This window comes from Macaca fascicularis, chromosome 11, assembly GCF_037993035.2.
Source record: "Macaca fascicularis isolate 582-1 chromosome 11, T2T-MFA8v1.1".
Classification (NCBI taxonomy): Eukaryota; Metazoa; Chordata; class Mammalia; order Primates; family Cercopithecidae; genus Macaca; species Macaca fascicularis.
This window is the reverse complement of record NC_088385.1, coordinates 61,199,916-61,217,503: the sequence shown is the minus strand read 5'-3', so window position 1 is coordinate 61,217,503 and position 17,588 is coordinate 61,199,916. Positions and strand designations below refer to the sequence as shown.

Below are 17,588 nucleotides of genomic sequence, written 5' to 3'. Positions count from 1 at the left end.
CCCATCTCGGCCTCCCAAAGTGCTGGGATTACAGGCTTGAGCCACCGCACCTGGCCAATTTTTTGTATTTTTAGTAGAGACGGGGTTTCAGTATCTTGGCCAGGCTGGTCTTGAACGCCTGACCTCGTGATCCACCTGCCTTGGCCTCCCAAAGTGCTGGGATTACAGGTGTGAGCCACTGCGCCCAGCCTATTAGTTTGTTTTTCTAATTTTTCAGAGACAGCATCCTGCTGTGTCACCTAGGCTGGAGTATAGTGGCATGATCTTAGCTCATTGCAGTCTTGACCTCCCAGATTCAAATGATCCTCCCACCTCAGCCTCCCCAGTAGCTGGGACTACAGGTGCACATCATCACATCTGGCTATTTTTGTTTTAATTTATTTATTGTAAAGACAGGGTCTCACTATGTTGCCCAGGCTGGTCTTAAACTCCTGACCTGAAGCCATCCTCCCAGCTCAGCCTCCCAAAATGTTGGGATTACAGGCATGAGCCTCCAAGCCAGGCCTATATATTTTAAAGCAAGCCTCAGCAAACTTTTTCTCAAAGGGCCTGATTATAAATATTTTAAACTGTGTTGATCAAGAGATAAAACTGAGGATATTACACAGGTACTTATATAACAATTTAAAATATAACCATTTTTATGTTATTTACTTATTTATTTATTTATTATTTTATTTTTTGGGGACTGAGTCTTGCTCTGTCATCCAGGCTGGAGTGTAGTGGCACGATCTGATCTCAGCTCACTGAAAGCAACCTCCACCTCCCCAGTTCAAGTGATTCTCTTGCCTCAGCCTCCCTGGTAGCTGGGATTACAGGCACACCCACCACACCTGGCTAATTTTTGTATTTTTAGTAGAGACGGGGCTTCACCATGTTGGCCAAGCTGGTCTCAAACTCCTGACCTCAAGTGATCTGCCCTCCTTGGCCTCCCAAAGTGCTAGGATTATGGGTGTGAGCCACTGCACCTGGCCTAAAATATAACCATTATTAAATGGAAAAAAAACATTCTTGGGTCACAGGCTATACAACAACAGATAGCAGACTAGATTTGGCCCATAGGGCGAAGTTTACTCACCTTTGCTCTGGAGAACCGATTAAGCATTTGCATATTTATGTATTTGTCTCCCCTAGTAAACTATGCACAAGGCCATGTATCAGACGTTCTTGTATCCCCAGTGTCTAGATCAGAGTCTGGTGTATAGTAGGCACTCAAGACAAAGTTGCTGGGTGAATGGATAAATGAATGATTGAACAGGACCCTGATCCCTTGAGGGGAATGAAACCAGAATCCTGGAGGCCTCATTCCCACTTTTCTTCATCTGACTCGGTTTCTCAGATGTGCTAGGGTGTTATATGGGCCCCTCTGACTTGAACCATGTCCAAGCCCTGGAGAGAAGAAAGGTAGTGCTCCTCCGAAACAAACCCAAGGCTTCTGGGGGTACCTAAAGTTGCTCCTGGAACTTGGTCTTATCTTTTGGCCCTTTGAGGAATGGCCCAAATGTTCTGATGCTCTGACTCCGTGCCCTAGCAATTCTCAGCAATGATCTTACAGATGACTTCTGCCATGCATAGAGGGCAAGAAAACAGAGTTTGGGTTTCAGGAAGGAGAAACGAAAGAGTGAAACGACTCTGAGGTAAGTAGCAAGGGAATTTCAACAGAGAAGCCTAGATTTCACTAGCCAAAGCAAAATGAGTAGGACCGGAGGTGGTGAAGGAAGTGGCTGGAATTGGGTAACGGGGGAGTTTCTTATTCTCTCAGTGGAGTATAATAAGGAACATAAGAGCAGGATGCCTCCTGCTTGAAGCCTGACTGTCCACCAGAAAGGACTGCTCTTTGGGTGAGCTGAACTTCTTCCATCAGAGAAAGAATTGAAGGCTGAGAAACTCAGGTAAGTACTTTTGTAGTGGGTTTACTTTTACCTTCTTGGTCTCCTCATCTCCCAGGTGGTAACAAACAGAAATGACTAAAGCCTATATATGTGTGTGTAGTGGAAAGGAGCAGAGGGAACTGAATACAGAGAGGATCCTGAATACAGGATGCTGAATAGAGAGAGGGGACTCCTGAGGGTCTTCGGAGATGAGGAAGGAATTAGAAAAGTTGGAGGGCACTGGGTTTACTGAGAGCAATGGGATAGATATAGAAGAGGACTGTGGTTTGGAGCAGAATAAGACTAAGGTATTTAGGCAAGAGATATTTAGATTAAAACTTGGGGAAATATTTGAGAATGGGAAAGGACTAGAGAACCTAAGGAGAGAGTTAGGGATCTTGAGATGAAGAAGCCTGGGAATGGTTCAGGAGGATAGTGAATTAAAGTGAGGTCCAGGAGCAGTTCAGATGTCCAGAGTGCCAGAGCTGTTCAAGAGATATAAGTTGGGCCGGGCGCGGTGGCTCAAGCCTGTAATCCCAGCACTTTGGGAGGCCGAGACGGGCGGATCACGAGGTCAGGAGATCGAGACCATCCTGGCTAACACGGTGAAACCCCGTCTCTACTACAAAATACAAAAAAAACTAGCCAGGCGAGGTGGCGGGCGCCTGTAGTCCCAGCTACTCGGGAGGCTGAGGCAGGAGAATGGCATAAACCTGGGAGACAGAGCTTGCAGTGAGCTGAGATCCGGCCACTGTACTCCAGCCTGGGTGACAGAGCGAGACTCCGTCTCAAAAAAAAAAAAAAAAAAAAAGAGATATAAGTTGAATGCTAGCTTCTGATTCCCTCTTCCTCTTCCACCCTCTGCCTCTTTAGCCTCTATCATGTGGAAAACCTCTGACGCCAACTTCTCCTGCTACCATGAGTCTGTGCTGGGCTATCGTTATGTTGCAGTTAGCTGGGGGGTGGTGGTGGCTGTGACAGGCACCGTGGGCAACGTGCTCACCCTACTGGCCTTGGTCATCCAGCGCAAGCTCCGTACCCGATTCAACCTGCTCATAGCCAACCTCACACTGGCTGATCTCCTCTACTGCACAGTCCTTCAGCCCTTCTCTGTGGACACCTACCTCCACCTGCACTGGCGCACCGGTGCCACCTTCTGTAGGGCATTTGGGCTCCTCCTTTTTGCCTCCAATTCTGTCTCCATCTTGACCCTCTGCCTCATCGCACTGGGACGCTACCTCCTCATTGCCCACCCTAAGCTTTTTCCCAAAGTTTTCAGTGCCAAGGGGATAGTGCTGGCACTGGTGAGCACCTGGGTTGTGGGTGTGGCCAGCTTTGCCCCCCTCTGGCCTATTTATATCCTGGTACCTGTAGTCTGCACCTGCAGCTTTGACCGCATCCGAGGCCGGCCTTATACCACCATCCTCATGGGCATCTACTTTGTGCTTGGACTCAGCAGTGTTGGCATCTTCTATTGCCTCATCCACCGCCAGGTCAAACGAGCAGCACAGGCACTGGACCAATACAAGTTGCGACAGGCAAGCATCCACTCCAACCATGTGGTTGGGACTGATGAGGCCATGCCTGGTCGTTTCCAGGAGCTGGACAGCAGGTTAGCATCAGGAGGACCCAGTGAGGGGATTTCATCTGAGTCAGTCAATGCTGCCACCACCCAGACCCTGGAAGGGGACTCATCAGAAGTGGGAGACCAGATCAACAGCAAGAGAGCTGAGCAGATGGCAGAGAAAAGCCCTCCAGAAGCATCTGCCAAAGCCCAGCCAATTAAAGGAGCCCGAAGAGCTCCGGATTCTTCATCGGAATTTGGGAAGGTGACTCAAATGTGTTTTGCTGTGTTCCTCTGCTTTGCCCTGAGCTACGTCCCCTTCTTGCTGCTCAACATTCTGGATGCGAGAGTCCAGGCTCCCCGGGTGGTCCACATGCTTGCCGCCAACCTCACCTGGCTCAACGGTTGCATCAACCCTGTGCTGTATGCAGCCATGAACCGCCAATTCCGCCAAGCATATGCCTCCGTTTTCAAAAGAGGGCCCTGGAGTTTCCGTAGGCTCCATTAGAACTGTGACCCTAGTCACCAGAATTCAGAACCGTCTCCTCTAGGACCAAAGTGGCCAGCTGATAGGAGAATAGGTGAAATAACACGTGCGGGCATTTTCACAACAACCTCTCCCCAGCCTCCCAAATCAAGTCTCTCCATCACTTGATCAATGTTTCAGCCCTAGACTGCCCAAGGAGTATTATTAACTATTAATAAATGAATTCTGTGCTTTTAATGCTCAGGTGTGGTCTCTGGGGAAGAAGGAAACAGGTCACGGTTAGGCTCAGGGGCCAGGCTAGGAGGAGACCATACTATTCCATCCTTCCTGCATGACCAAATCCTGTCACCATGTGCATGCTCACACATATCCCTAAAGCACCTGTGGCCACCAGGAGCTGGAACCTAATACCTAAGGATTCAGGGGTACCTAGGTCAAAGCAGAAGCAGGAAGCAGCTGGCATGGGACGTAGCCTTTAAAAGAGGGGTTTCTAGGTAATAAAACATGTGAGGTGATTTAAGAGGATTAGGTGATTTAAATAAGAGGAAAAGGTGATTGTCTTTTTGTTTAACTTCCCAGAAATCACCTCTGCCCCTAACCACTGCTGCCAGGATCCACCATCCCTACAAACAAGTTTATTCATCTCAAAAAAAGTTTTATAATCCAGCTGGGGATTATATCCAGCCCCCCAGCCCTCGCCCTGTGTGAAGGGAATGGTCATGGAGGGGGACTCCTTGGTCTGTAGAAATGGAACTGAGCTTAGCGGAGGCAAAGGCAGAAAAAGGTTCCAGGTGCCCTGGCAGGGTCTTGTTCACAGGGCTAATTCACCTGAGTCCCAGGCCCTCAGTTCCCTTGCATTTGTCATCTGGACTTATGAAAGCAGGAGAACAGGCCTGGTGGGGTGGCTCACGCCTGTAATCCTAGCACTTTGGGAGGCTGAGGCAGGCAGATCACCTAAGGTCAGGAGTTCAAGACCAGCCTGGCCAACATGGTGAAACCCCGTCTCTACTAAAAATACAAAAATTAGCCGGGCATGGTGGTGCATACCTGTAATCCCAGCTACTCAGAAAGCTGAGGCAGGAGAATCGCTTGAACCCAGGAGGCGGTTGCAGAGAGCCAAGATCACGCCATTGCACTCCAGCCTGGGCAACAAGAGTGAAACTCTGTCTCAAAATAATAATAAATAAATAAATAAAATAAAATAAAATACAAAAATTAACCAGGCATGATGGCGGGTGCCTGTAATCCCAGCTACTCGGGAGGCTGAGACGGGAGAATCGCTTGAACCCTGGAGACAGTGGTAGCAGTGAGCCGAGAGATCACGTCACTGCACTCTAGCCTGGGTGGCTGAGCAAGACTTTGTCTCAAACCAAAAAGAAAAAGAAAAAGGAAAAGAAAATAAAACGAAAGAAAGCAGGAAAACAAAGACTCTAGTTAAAAGGGCTCAGGAGCCAGGCTAGGAAACCATACCATTTCTTCCCTTCAGAATGACCAAATCCTGTCACAATGTGTATGCTTACACACACCCTTAAAACACCTGTGGCCACCAGGTGACGCTGGTTCTCTGCGTTTCCTTTCTGGCTTCCCGGTTGAGGACAGTAGGCAGGACTGGGAATCCAGAGACCAGGGAATAGAGACCCAGGGATTTGCACCCTCCCTTTCCCCCAAAGCTGAGGAAGAAAGGTGAAGAATGAGACATTTATTATTCATGAGATATTACTGTCTACTTGGGGTGGGGCTGGGGGGAGTAGCAGTGTGGGCACTGGGGTGGCACTGGGGATGAAATGTGAGTCATGCTGACATTAATGCTCTGGCTGCATGTTGTCGCCTTCCTACCCCAAGTCCATGGTTTGACAGAACAAAGTAAAATCTGAAGATATTAAGGGCAGAAAGAATCACAGTTGGGGTGGACAGATTGATACCCTCATATGCAATACACTTCTAGGGTCCAGGAATTCTGACTCCTAATATGGAACATGCACTTTTGGGTGTCCTCCTTCCACGAAAGTCACAGGAACCTAAACCAAATCAAGCTGGGGCTACTAAGGCAGGGGTCCAGACAGGTAAACTGTTGGACCAATGAAGAACAACAGTGTATGGGTGTAGAGACACAGGTTTCAGTCAAGGCTCTCTGATAATTAGCTCTGGGAACTTGAGCAGATCTCTGGACAACTCTGGGGCTCAGATTTTATCAACTGTACAAAGCGGGGTGCGGGGTACACTCTTAACAAGTGCCCCGTGCAGTTCCCTGTACATACATTATTTCATTTACATGAAATTATAATTTCTTTCTTACAAATGTGAAAACTGAAGCACAAATAGGTTAAGTAATTTGTCCAAGGCCGAATGACTAATATGTTGCAAGACCGTGATTTGAGGGCAGTCTCAAAACTGCCTTTCTAAAACTAGGATCGAATGCCCAGATGATCCCTAACAATGCTTCCTATTCAGACCTTCTGAGATTCTGAAAGTTGACAACTCTCTGAAGGGTTGTAAAAGGATTTACTTTACATGTTCTTAGAAGGCAAATCACAATAGTGTCAAGTAGAAAGGTGAAGCAATAGGGATTGAAGTTAGACCTCAGAAGGGACTTCCCAATTATCAGTCGCTGGGGGGGAAAAACAAACAAACTAACTAACTCAGGAGACACAGAAGGAAATCCTGGAGTCTAAGACCATAGAGGACAGATCTCAGTAAGAAAGCAGCCACCCTCCAAGGCCCACACAGCCACCCCCGCCCCTAATTTCAATAAGGGCTGAATGAGGGGAAAGAAACTTAAGAAAAGCCAGGCTTTCTAGAGGCGTTCTCTCTCTTGCGGTTGTGCTTGGCGCGTGAGCCCTACTGGGTCCCTCGTGGTGCGTCGCTCATGCGTGTCCCCGGAAGTGTGTGTGTTTGGAGGCCCTGTGTGCTCACGAGTGTGAGTCACCGTCTATCTCTCTTTGTCTCTTTATCTCTGTCAGTCTCCCGCCCGAGTCCGAGCTCTATCGCTGACTTTCTGACGCTATCTCTCACGGCCTCTCTTTGTCTCTTTCCATCTGTCCGTCTCTCCTGTAGGCCGTCTTCATCGCCTGTACCTCTGTTATCGCCTTTTTTTCCTCTTAAGCTCGTCTCCCCATTCCCCGTTCCCGCGCTCCCCCCGCCCCCTCCCCAGTCTCCCGCCCCGGCTGTTCTTGCTCGTTCGCACGCTCTCTCTCTTTCGCTGTCTCTTACAGGCAGATTTATGGTCAGCTCAGGGCCTTTCATTGGCCAAGCGCTGACAGAACTTGATTTAACGCCGCCTCTCATTGGCTGAGCTTGACAGGCCGATTTACGAGTCACTCTACCATTGGCCAAACCGCCTTGGCCCTGATTTATGGCTCAGCGGCCGCGGGGAGGGGGGTGCCGCTGCTGGGGAGTGAGGATACCCCTCCCCTCGTCGCCGCGTCCCTCTTCCTCTCCCCTGTTTTTTCTCCTCTTTCCCTCCCCTCAAGGAATGGCTCTCCCTCTACCTGTTCCTCAGCCCCATCCTCCCTTCTTTTTCGTCCACTGGGAGGGAAAACTGGGGTGTGGTGGTGATGGGAACTGAAGGGATGATGGGGTCTGAGGGGTACACACAGGCGGAGGAGTCGAGTCTGAGGGGTGCGGGTGGGGGCCAACAGGGAGAGCAGAGGAGACTGAACAGGGAATGAGGATTCCGAGTTGAGGAACGAAGGGGAAACTGAGGGGGCAAAAGGATGACAGGAAGAAAGGAAGGCTGAGGAGAGAAAGAAGGCAGGGGAAGAGAGAGAGGGTTAAGGAGATAAGTAGGGGTTTGGGTAATTTGTCCAAGATCCGAGAAGAAAGGAGACATGAAGAGAAAGGACGCATTTGAGGGTCCCCACGGGCTGAAGCAGGGAGATCCGGGCACCGAGAGAGGGACTTTTCAAATCTCACTATCCAGACTGAATAAGAGACGGAAATTTCCTTTTCACACAATGGCTCTGAAAAGGGAAAGCATTAGAGAAGCAAAGACAGAGAAAGGCGCAATAGGGAGGTGAGAGAGAGGGAGAAGCAGGAAAGGACAACTGGAAGGTAATAGCAAAGAAAAGAGGGAGGGAGAGCGACAGAGAACTAATGGGGAAGACCAGAAGGAAAGTAGGGTTTTTGGTTTTTTGTTTGTTTTTAGGGGTGGGAGGAAAAGTGCAGTGAGAGAAGACTACTCCCCAAAGGAAATATTGACAGAAAGGCTCCTCCTCCTCCTCCCTATGAAGACCCATTGGCGTCTGCAAGGGGACAGACAAGTCAGACGCCTCCCCCAGGAGATTCCGCTTCCCCAAGGCTGCAGTAAGCTCCCCATCCCATGCACCTCACTCCTCTCCTTGCCCACCTCCCCAGTTAAATTTATGAGTCCAGGGTGGCCTTCAGGAATTAGGAATATTTATGCTTCTTTGAGAGTGAGGTTTGGAAGGTGATAAATAAGGGTCCACTGGGGGGTGCAGCTGGGGGCTCCTATTTTTAACATGGCCATTTTCCCAAGGCCCCCACCCACACATTCCCTCTCCTCCTGAGCCAGAGAAGGAAGCACAGAGGGAGGTGAGGAATGGGTTTCAGGTATCAGGAAGAGGGGTTGACTATCCTGTAGAGCCCCTCAGAGGACTGCAGAGCTTTGCAGCAGAAAGGATTGAAGGCAGATAGGGGAGGAACTTTCCAAGCATCCTGGCATTCGTATAGCCCCTAGTGTGCTGTTACATTTTTTCAGAAGGTGGGGAGAAGCCCATTTCCCCTCTGTCCTCTTAAGCTCAGTTGCTGAGGAATAGGAAAGAGAAGCCAGAAAATTCAAAGGCAGATTTCTCTGGCCTGTCACCATCCTCACAGGAAAGGAAGATTTGAAATCCCCCACCTCCACAGACCACAGCCTGGATCCCTGGGAAAGGAGGCTAGGAATGTGGGGCTCAGGGCATCTCCTAGGAGTCTTGGCCTCCAACCTGCCCACCCCCACTGCTGCTGAGAATTAAAAACAGTCAGTAGTTCTTGACATCCCTTGCCCTGGGTCTCCAGGAAATTGAGAAGGGGTGGGGGATCTGCCTATGGATCCACATACCTTCTCCAGCCCTCAGCTCTAGGAGCCATGTGTCTGTGACCCTCCAGTGAAAGGGCTTGTTCTGGGTTTGGGTAGGAAGTGAACAAAGATGGAGGTCCATAATATAAGGGAGCCCTAAGGAAAACAGAGCTGGGGAAGAGTCACACATCGCCCCCATCCCCCATGCCCTCCAACCACTATGGCCTTAGCAAGAATGGCCACAATGCACATGCGTACATACACCAGACTGCTGCCTGGAGTGGGAGGAGGGAGGGAAAGGCCTAGACTGGCCCTTTAAGAGCCACTTAGGGTCAGAAAGCCTGGGCTACATAGAGGGGAAGGAGCTGATGTCAGAAGACGGATGGGCAGCAAGATGGGGATTGATGCTAATGGGGGAGTTAAAGCTAAGTACCCAGACACTCAGAGGGCAGAACTGCAGATCTGTCTTCCTTATGCTCACCCCCCTCTCCAAACCGAGGCTGTAAATCTGCCTCTTCAACTGGGGGAAGGGGGACTGAGGAAAAAAGACATGCTCTCTTCTCCCCTTTCCTGTTTCTTCCTTACTTGGTGTGCCCACACCGCCCCCCTCCACCCAATTCTTTTGTCCTCTCCCATTCTCTTGTAATCTACGACCCCTTCCCACTAAAATTTCCAATTTTTGGCTTTGCATCAGAAATTGACAGAATGGTTTCAGCTTACAGAGGAGTTTAAGAGAGGAGATCACAAGTTTTCCCTCACCAGACCCGGGTGGGAATGCTTGGTGGGATTGTGGTGAGAAACTGGTAGATTGGTAACTCCCAGTTCCCTCAGTTTCTCATCCTTCCACCCTCTTCTCACTTGGAGGTAACTCTAGCTGCCGTCTTCCGGGACAATAGGGTAAAGGCAAGAAGCAGGAAGTTGGGTGCCAGGGACTGGAAGAGCACCAAAGTTTCTGAGCTGGGTTTGTGGAGGCTTCTGACACACTGAGATTCTAGAGGGGCTGGTGGTGGGCTTCCAAGGGCAGCTAGGGAAGCTGCGGGAGCTGTCCACTGAAAGATATACAGTCTGGTTTCTCGGAAACTCCTGGATCATACCGTTCCCTCTCAAGCACACACCCTGTCTGCTGAGTAGAGACAATTTCAGGCCAATAGTCTATTTACTGTAAAGGACCAGCTGCTCCTTGTACCTCTCGGGAGGGAGTCGGGGATGTTAGGGAAGAAGACTTTTTCAGAGGGTCTAGAGCTAGAATTAGCCGTTGGTAAATTTCATTTCTTTCTTCGCTTTCAGGTGAGACTGTGTCTCCCACCTTTCAGGACCCATAATCACCCTTATTTCCTTTCCTACTGGCAACCAGGGCCTGTTCTTGAGAAGTCCCTCTCTATATTAGAGGACAGTCCCTCTCATCTGTTGCAGTATTAGGCCTGAACTCTGTCCCAGCCCTGGAAACAGTTGGTGCCTGATTGCCTCTAGTTTCCAAATCCTCTTCCATATCCATAAGATAATAACCCTAAGACATCAATCTCATCTCTTCCTTTCTCCCAGGTTTTCCTTCAGAGGCCTAAAATCACCTCAGGATCATACTCTTCTCTGTTTTCTTTTTTTTTTTTTTTTTTTTTGAGACGGAGTCTCGCTCTGTCACCCAGGCTGGAGTGCAGTGGCGCGATCTCGGCTCACTGCAAGCTCCGCCTCCCGGGTTCACGCCATTCTCCTGCCTCAGCCTCCCGAGTAGCTGGGACTACAGGCGCCCACAACCGCGCCCGGCTAATTTTTTGCATTTTTAGTAGAGACGGGGTTTCACCGTGGTCTCGATCTCCTGACCTTGTGATCCGCCCGCCTCGGCCTCCCAAAGTGCTGGGATTACAGGCGTGAGCCACCGCGCCCGGCCTCCTCTCTGTTTTCTAAGTTTTCAGAGACAAGGGAGAGAGGAAAGCTGGAGTGGGAAAAGTTGGGGGTTGTGAGCAGCAGCCACTGGAACCCAGGCTTCCAGCCTCCCAGCATCCGGCCTAGTGCTCCCTCCTATCCGAGGGAGGTCAGTCATTGCCCTCAGCCCTGGTCTCTGGCTGCTTCTCAATACTGGTGATAAATCCTGTCTTTGTCTCCCTTCTGACCCAGGCCCCAGGCAGGCTGGGGGTCAGAGCTGGGGGAGGGGTCAGTGTGGAGGAAGGGGAGATACAAGGAGAATGGGAGGAGAAGATGGACAGGAGCAGCTGGTGGGCAGGCATGGGGGGTGGGCAGTGAGGGGATGGGGCCTCTTCATTCTACAGATCCTGGACATTCCAGCAGGCCTGCATTCCAAGTGAGAAAGCCAGGATTGCTGAGTTGTGGAAATACCTTCAGAATGGTCCCTTGAGCATCCGGAATACTGGGAGATGGGGGGCTAGTGTGGAGTGCCTCAAGGAAAGAGACTGCTGAAAGAAATGGAAAAATGTTGTGGAAATCCTCCTATCCATACCGCAGATCCCTATGCAAATGTGCCATGCACGCACCCACCCACACACACACACACTCACACACACAGGACTCACGGCATGAGGGAGCCCTGGAGAGCCAGGCTGCCCCTTGCCTGGCCCCTCCCTAGTGGCCTTCTCTTGCTATGACTTTCCTGTTTCCAACTCTATTCTTTTTCTCTGCTCCCAGTCTTGCTTTCCTTCTTTGTGTCTCTCATTCTCCCAGTTTGTTATTCTCGCCGTCTCTCAGCCTCTGCCTCGGTCTCTCAATCACTTTTTCTCTCTCATATTGTTTCTTTCCATCTTCTTGTCTCCCTCTCCCCTCTCCCCAAATTCCTGGATGCTGTTCCATCTGTCCTGCTTCTGCCACTCTTCAGCCCAGCCATCCTACCTCAGTCCTCCTACCTCAGTCCCACATCAGAACCCTGTTCTGGCCCAGAGGGGACCTTTGGGAGTTAGATTCCAAGAATAGATGGGAAGGAGAAAAGAGGCTCTTAATGAGTCCCTGCTTTAGTGGGAGGTCTGGGAATCATATTGGGTTATGATATGGCATGGAAGGGTGGGGTGGGCAGAAGGTGACCAGAAAGAGAAGCACAACTAAGGGAGGTAGGGTGAAATGAGAGAGAAGAGATTAATAAAGAAAAGGCATAGGCCAGGCACGGTGGCTCACACCTGTAATCCCAGCACTCTGGGAGGCCGAGGCGGGCAGATCTCCAGAGGTCAGAAGTTGGAGACCAGCCTGGCCAACATGGTGAAATGCTGTCTCTACTAAAAATACAAAAAAAAAAAAAAAGCTAGGCATGGTGGCGCATGCCTGTGATCCCAACTACTTGGGAGGCTGAGGCAGGAGAATTGCTTGAACCCGGGAGGTGGAGGTTGCAGTGAGCTGAGATTGCACCACTACACTCCAGCCTGGGTGACAGAACAAGACTCCATCTCCAGAAAAAAAAAAAAAAAAAAAAAAAAAGACACTAGGCTGGGTGCAGTGGCTCATGCCTGTAATCCCACCACTTTGGGAGGCCAAGGCAGGTGGATTACTTGAGCCCAGGAGTTCAAGACTAGCCTGGCAATATGGCAAAACATCTCTATAAAAAATACAAAAAGTCAGGCATGGTGGCACACACCTGTAGTCCCAGTTACTCAGAAGGCTGAGATGGGGGGATCACCTGAGCCCAGGGAGGTCGAGACTGCAGTGAGCTCTGATCATGCCACTGCACTCCAGCCTGGGTGACAGAGTGAGACCCTGTCTCAAAAAAAAAAAAAAGAAAGAAAGAAAAAAAAAGAAAAAAGAAAAGACACAGAAGGACAAACACTAAAAAGAGAAGGGTGCAAACTTGCAGTTCTCTCTAAGTGTGTGTTTTGGGTCAGTGTGAAGGGGAGGAGCTGAGGGGCATCTCCTAAGTCATATTGCGATATAGGTTCAAAGACAAGGTCTGGAGGCTCAGCCAGAAAGGTGTGATGTCCACCAGGCAGCCACAATTCTGGACTCTCTGTCACCTACCAAGGAAGTTTTCAGAGACCTTTTTCTCCTCTCCAGACAGTCTTGGAGTGTTGGTTCCCTCCCTATTCACCTCCTCCACTCTGTCACCTCCCTTCCTCCCCCAGTGAGAATGACATCAGCTCTGGCTGCCCGTCCTCAGCCCAGTTGCTGATGTACTCTCCCATGGGTGAAACAGAAGGCTAATCACCTTTGCCCCATGCATTCACTCTCTAGTCCAGGAGCTAGAGTTTACATAGCCTAGCACTCTGGAGTAGGAGTGGGAGGAGGCTGTACCAAGAAGGTAGCTGCAGAACATTGTGGGAAAAGAGGGGGCATGGGCATTAGGGGGAGGGAGAGGGAGAGGAGTGGAGGGGGGCACTTGAGGAAGAGAGGCAGCAGCAGTAAATCACCCTGTGGGGGGGCTCCCTCTGCCTGAGCTCAGTGGGGTAGGGAAAGAATAGACATAGAGGGGTGGGGGAAAGAATGGGGAATCGCCACATCTGGCAGGCAGGTGTCTGGCACTGTTCAGGCTGTAGTCACTTTCCCAGCCAAAGGGGAGGAAGGGGGGAGAGGGGAGGAGGGGCCTCCCAGCATCCCCTAGGAAAGAGGGAAAGGCTCACAAACAGAAAGACAGAGGCTTACAGACAGAAAGAAACCAAGGAAGAGAAATAATCAGACCCCGCTCCCAGGCTCTGCTTCAGTCAGTGCTTGGGGATGTGTTTACTCATAGCCCTGAAAAAAAACCTGCTGGCCAAAAAACTGCGCAGGCCAGGGCACCAAAGTTCCATTCATGCTGGAAAACAGAAGGCAGGAGTTTAACCCAGGCTAAGCTGGGGAAACTGAAGCTCAGAGAATTCCAAGTTTGAGAACAGGATAGAACTCCATGCTCCACACCATCACACATCACCACCACTCAGCTCTGGTACTGACACTGCCCCTCCCCCAGGTCAATGCTGTGTGGTGAGTAGGAAGATTAGGATGGTAAGGCTGAGTATTGCTTTTTCCCAGCTCACACAGGCAAAGACAAAAGAAGTACCTAGTCTTTATCCAAACTCTTGCATTCCAACTTTCAATGCAGGACTGTAGGCAGACGTGGTACACCCAGGTTTTATTCTTTTCTACCTGCTGAGGAGTATCCCATGCACAGGTGCCCCATAGTTGTTGAGCTTAATTGTCAGGTTTTCATAGAAGAGCAGGCAAGACTGGAAAACTCTGGGTTTCATGTTCTGATGCTGGAGAGACTCCCCCATTCCTGTTACCTTCCTTCCCTCATCCTTTCCCATCTGAGATACTAATTTGGTCTCCCTTGCTTAATCCTGGAATTGCAGGTCCATTTTATGAGCGGCAGAGGTGACTGAGGAAACCCTTCAAACTGCAGTGGAGAAGAGGCTCCCCACACTCCCCCTTCCTTAAAAATCCTGCAGAGGAAGGGGGAAAGAAAACCAAAGCATTCTGTCGCCGCGGCAACCATAAAACCCCCAGCTAAATCCATCTTGTGAGCTCACCGCCCCATTAAGATGCAGGGCCAGGCGCTGCGCCAGCCCAGCCGCATTCATTTGTGCGAATAAGGTGGAGGAGGGGGAGGGGAGCAGGCTCTGGAGGGACGGGGAAATGGCGAGAAGAGGTTATTTACACCACCGTCCTGACCTTCTGGAGCAGCGCTGGCTCCGATAAATAACCCGCTCAGCGCCGTTTCAGAGCAGGAGTGGGAGGTGCAGGAAGGGAGCAAGGGCTGGAGGAGAGCCCCCACGCAGGTGCGCGTCTCTGGGTTACTAATGGCTGAGGCGGGAGCAGGCAGCTGGCTTTGGGGGTGGTGGGGGAAGAACTCAGTTCCCTGGGACTCCCACTGAGAAAATACCATCCCCACCCCACCCCTGGCGCCAATTTCCAGGCGAGGGGACGGAGAGATGCCAAGGAGGCAAACAGCCCCGTAAATTAGGGATGGGGGGGCACTGCTATAGAGTCTCTGAGGTACGAGGGAAGAAATATTGTAAGATGGGGAATGAGGGGGCCTGGAAGAACAGGAGTAGCTGCCAAAAAGAGAGGAAGAGAAACAGAAACATCACACAAAGGCAGTTTTGAAAAAATGTTTTATTCCTCTTTGCACAGAGCAGTTTATGAAGGTGGCTATCTCCTGACTCCATGCATCTTTTACACAAAGATGCCCCCTCAAATATGCCCAGTTATCTGCCCCACTTCAGTGTTGGAGAACTGGCAGTTAGTAAGTGGGGCAGAATGCTTAAGTCTCAGGAAGGTTTTTAAAGACATTTTTGTGGGGAGGAAGTTCTGGGTCTAGGGGAAAGATTACACCCAAGAGTGAGTATTCCATTCTCCATCTTCCTGGGGAAATCCAAATCCCAAAGGTTTCATGAAGAAAAGCACCTCTCTCAGCGACCTAGAGACAGGGAGAGCACAGACGCACTGCTTGGGTGTAAGGCTGAAGCAGAGAGAGGGTGGGCTGCAGCGACTGTAGACCCAAGGCAGAGGAGTAAATGCATGTCGGGGAGTTGAGGGGACAGAGACAGCCTAGACGCCCAAGTCATAAGTTCTACTCCTTCCCCAGTTCTGAGTAGAAAGTTTTCTTCCCAAGACTAGAATGGAGTTTTAGTTTTAGGAACTGGCTTTGCTTCAGGACACAGAGAAGACAAACCAGGCAAAGATCCCACAGGTAGTAAGGGTGGAGTTAAGGCAGCTAATTAAGAGACAGGCACTCACCACGGCAGTTTTGAAGCTATATGCCAGATCGGGGTAGAGAATGCATTTTATGTGCCCTATTCAATACAATTTAAATCACTGTTTCTTCCATGTTGTCCCTTCCCTATGAACTATTCCCAATACCTTTTCCAAGGCAGAGGACAGGGCAGTAAGAAGGAATGGAAGAAAACACTGAGGTCAGTAAGTGGGGCTAGGGCATAGATTGGATAAATCCCTACCCATCCCCACCCCCACTCGTTCTATAGTAAAGAATTCTCTTTTTCCCTCCCCTTGCTGGGGTGTCGGGATGAGGTCCAGGTAAAGGCAAAGGCAGGAAAACATTCAGCACATTCTTTCTCCTACTTTAATCTGAAGTGTAGCTACAACAAAGGGCACAGAATTTACAAAAATGTCAGGGCAGGGGAGCATGTGAGCATAATCCAGTCGAGAAAGAAAGAGGGTGCTTCCCCTGCCCTATTATCTGAATATGCTGGGAGCTTTACTCCCAGAACTGCAAGAAGAATGAAAAATAATAGGGAGGGTGTAGGGGAGGTTGGGGGGACAACCACAAACAGAATGGAGATTTAAGGATCCCTGTGATCCCCGAGATGACCCTGAGAGCATCGATTGGGGAACTAGATGAAAATTCACAGCAGACATGCGAATTTTTTGAAGAGGATGAAGAGCCAGGAACAGTGGGATCTTCACCGAAGGAGTGACCACTTGATCTGTTCTTTGGCTGACTGCAGCACCTGCAGAGATAAGAGCAGCGTTGAGGAAAGCTTGCTGACAGGGCAGGGTAAGCATGAGGGCTGGGGATCTCCTTCCCCTCACTTGTCTTCCCTGTCCTTACAAGAATGGAGAATAGAAAATCCCCAAAGGTAAAGAGATGGGAAGAAGCTCTCTAAGGCCCTAGCAGATTGTTTGGAAAATTTCAAAAAAATACAAATCCACTGAGGGGGATGAAGAAAGAAGAGGTACAAAAGAAAAAAAAAAAAAAACTGGGAGTTACTGGACACATATTAAAAGGGGCGGTGGGTGGGAGACGGGTAACAAATCCAGATGGACTTCTTGGTGAGAATGCCAAGCGGGTAGAAAACAGAACCCCTCCCTTCCCCCTACATCAGGTAGACAATCTATCTGCAGTCAAGGTAGCAAGATGGATCTGCAAAACCTGCATATTCTAGAATATGCATTTCCAGCTTAGCCCTCATTTGAATAATAAGAGAAAGAGAGAGTGTATGCACAAATGCACACAGACCATCTGCTTAAGGCAAGCCTCTGCTGGGGAATAAATCACTGAATGAGGCATCAGGCAAGGAAGGTTTGAAGGGTACAGAGCAAGGTTGACAGCCACTGTTCACAGGAAACTAAGAAAGGAGTTGGAAGTAGGGGTAGGGAGTAGCTGGCTGTATAAGTCCCAGTTCTCTGGAATAAGAGGGAGCCAAGAAAGATGTGTCTTGAGTCTCCAGTCTCACTCAGACTTGGGAGGTATGGGTGGAATGCTGTTCTAGCCTCTTTAGTGATGCAGTCCATCTGGAAAGGAAGAAGGGAGAAAGTCATACCTGAGACACGGTCTGCTCCGTAAGGGGGACATCTTCACCCTATGGCACAGAGATACAAGCATTTAGTGTGGGAGAAAGCTGGAGTAAGACCTGATTGGAGTCTGGTATTAGAGAAGAAAAAAGTAATCCTTTAAACTGAAACAAAGGGCAGATGCGCTGAACTTCTCAGTCCCTTCTGGGGACTAGGACAGCTACAGTTTTACTTGGCCAGAGGGACTATGAACAAAAAAGGGTCATTTCATCCAGCTTCCATTTTAAGGCAGGAGGACTTCTTAAAAGATTTAACTCCATTCCGAGTAACCAGCAGGTTATCTGATCCTCAACTCCCTTAACTTGGGGGTGGAGGACCTGATTCTCTAGTCAGAAAAGGCCTTCTCTGAGTATCAGTATTGCTAGGGAAAGGATGAGGGGGAGCCAGGAGTGGTTTAATGGATCCCGCAAAGCCTGATGGGTAACGACAGCA

At 49.8% G+C, this 17,588-nt stretch overlaps 2 protein-coding genes across 4 annotated transcripts in view; one reads left to right on the top strand and one right to left on the bottom strand.

Moving 5' to 3' along the window:
- The first annotated feature begins 1,798 nt into the window (after nt 1–1,798).
- GPR84 (G protein-coupled receptor 84) lies at nt 1,799–4,159 on the top strand. 2 transcript variants are annotated; one of them, XM_074007054.1, is made up of 2 exons: nt 1,799–1,892; nt 3,246–4,159. In XM_074007054.1, exon 2 carries the CDS (start codon nt 3,299–3,301, stop codon nt 3,941–3,943), a length of 645 nt encoding a protein of 214 aa, XP_073863155.1. In that variant the 5' UTR covers nt 1,799–1,892; nt 3,246–3,298; the 3' UTR covers nt 3,944–4,159. The 2 variants fall into 2 exon arrangements, with proteins under 2 accessions (XP_073863155.1, XP_005571138.2); XM_005571081.4 differs by having other exon boundaries at nt 2,745–4,159.
- A 10,783-nt stretch (nt 4,160–14,942) lies between these two features.
- The window catches only part of COPZ1 (COPI coat complex subunit zeta 1), a 28,027-nt gene continuing 25,381 nt past the window's right edge, over nt 14,943–17,588 (bottom strand). For both annotated transcript variants that reach the window (XM_045365402.3, XM_045365403.3), the window contains exons 8-9: nt 17,126–17,164; nt 14,943–16,312 (exon numbers count right to left, since the gene is read on the bottom strand). In XM_045365402.3, coding sequence (XP_045221337.1) covers nt 16,265–16,312; nt 17,126–17,164 — 87 coding nt within the window. In that variant the 3' untranslated portion in view covers nt 14,943–16,264. The remainder of the gene's footprint in view (nt 16,313–17,125; nt 17,165–17,588) is intronic.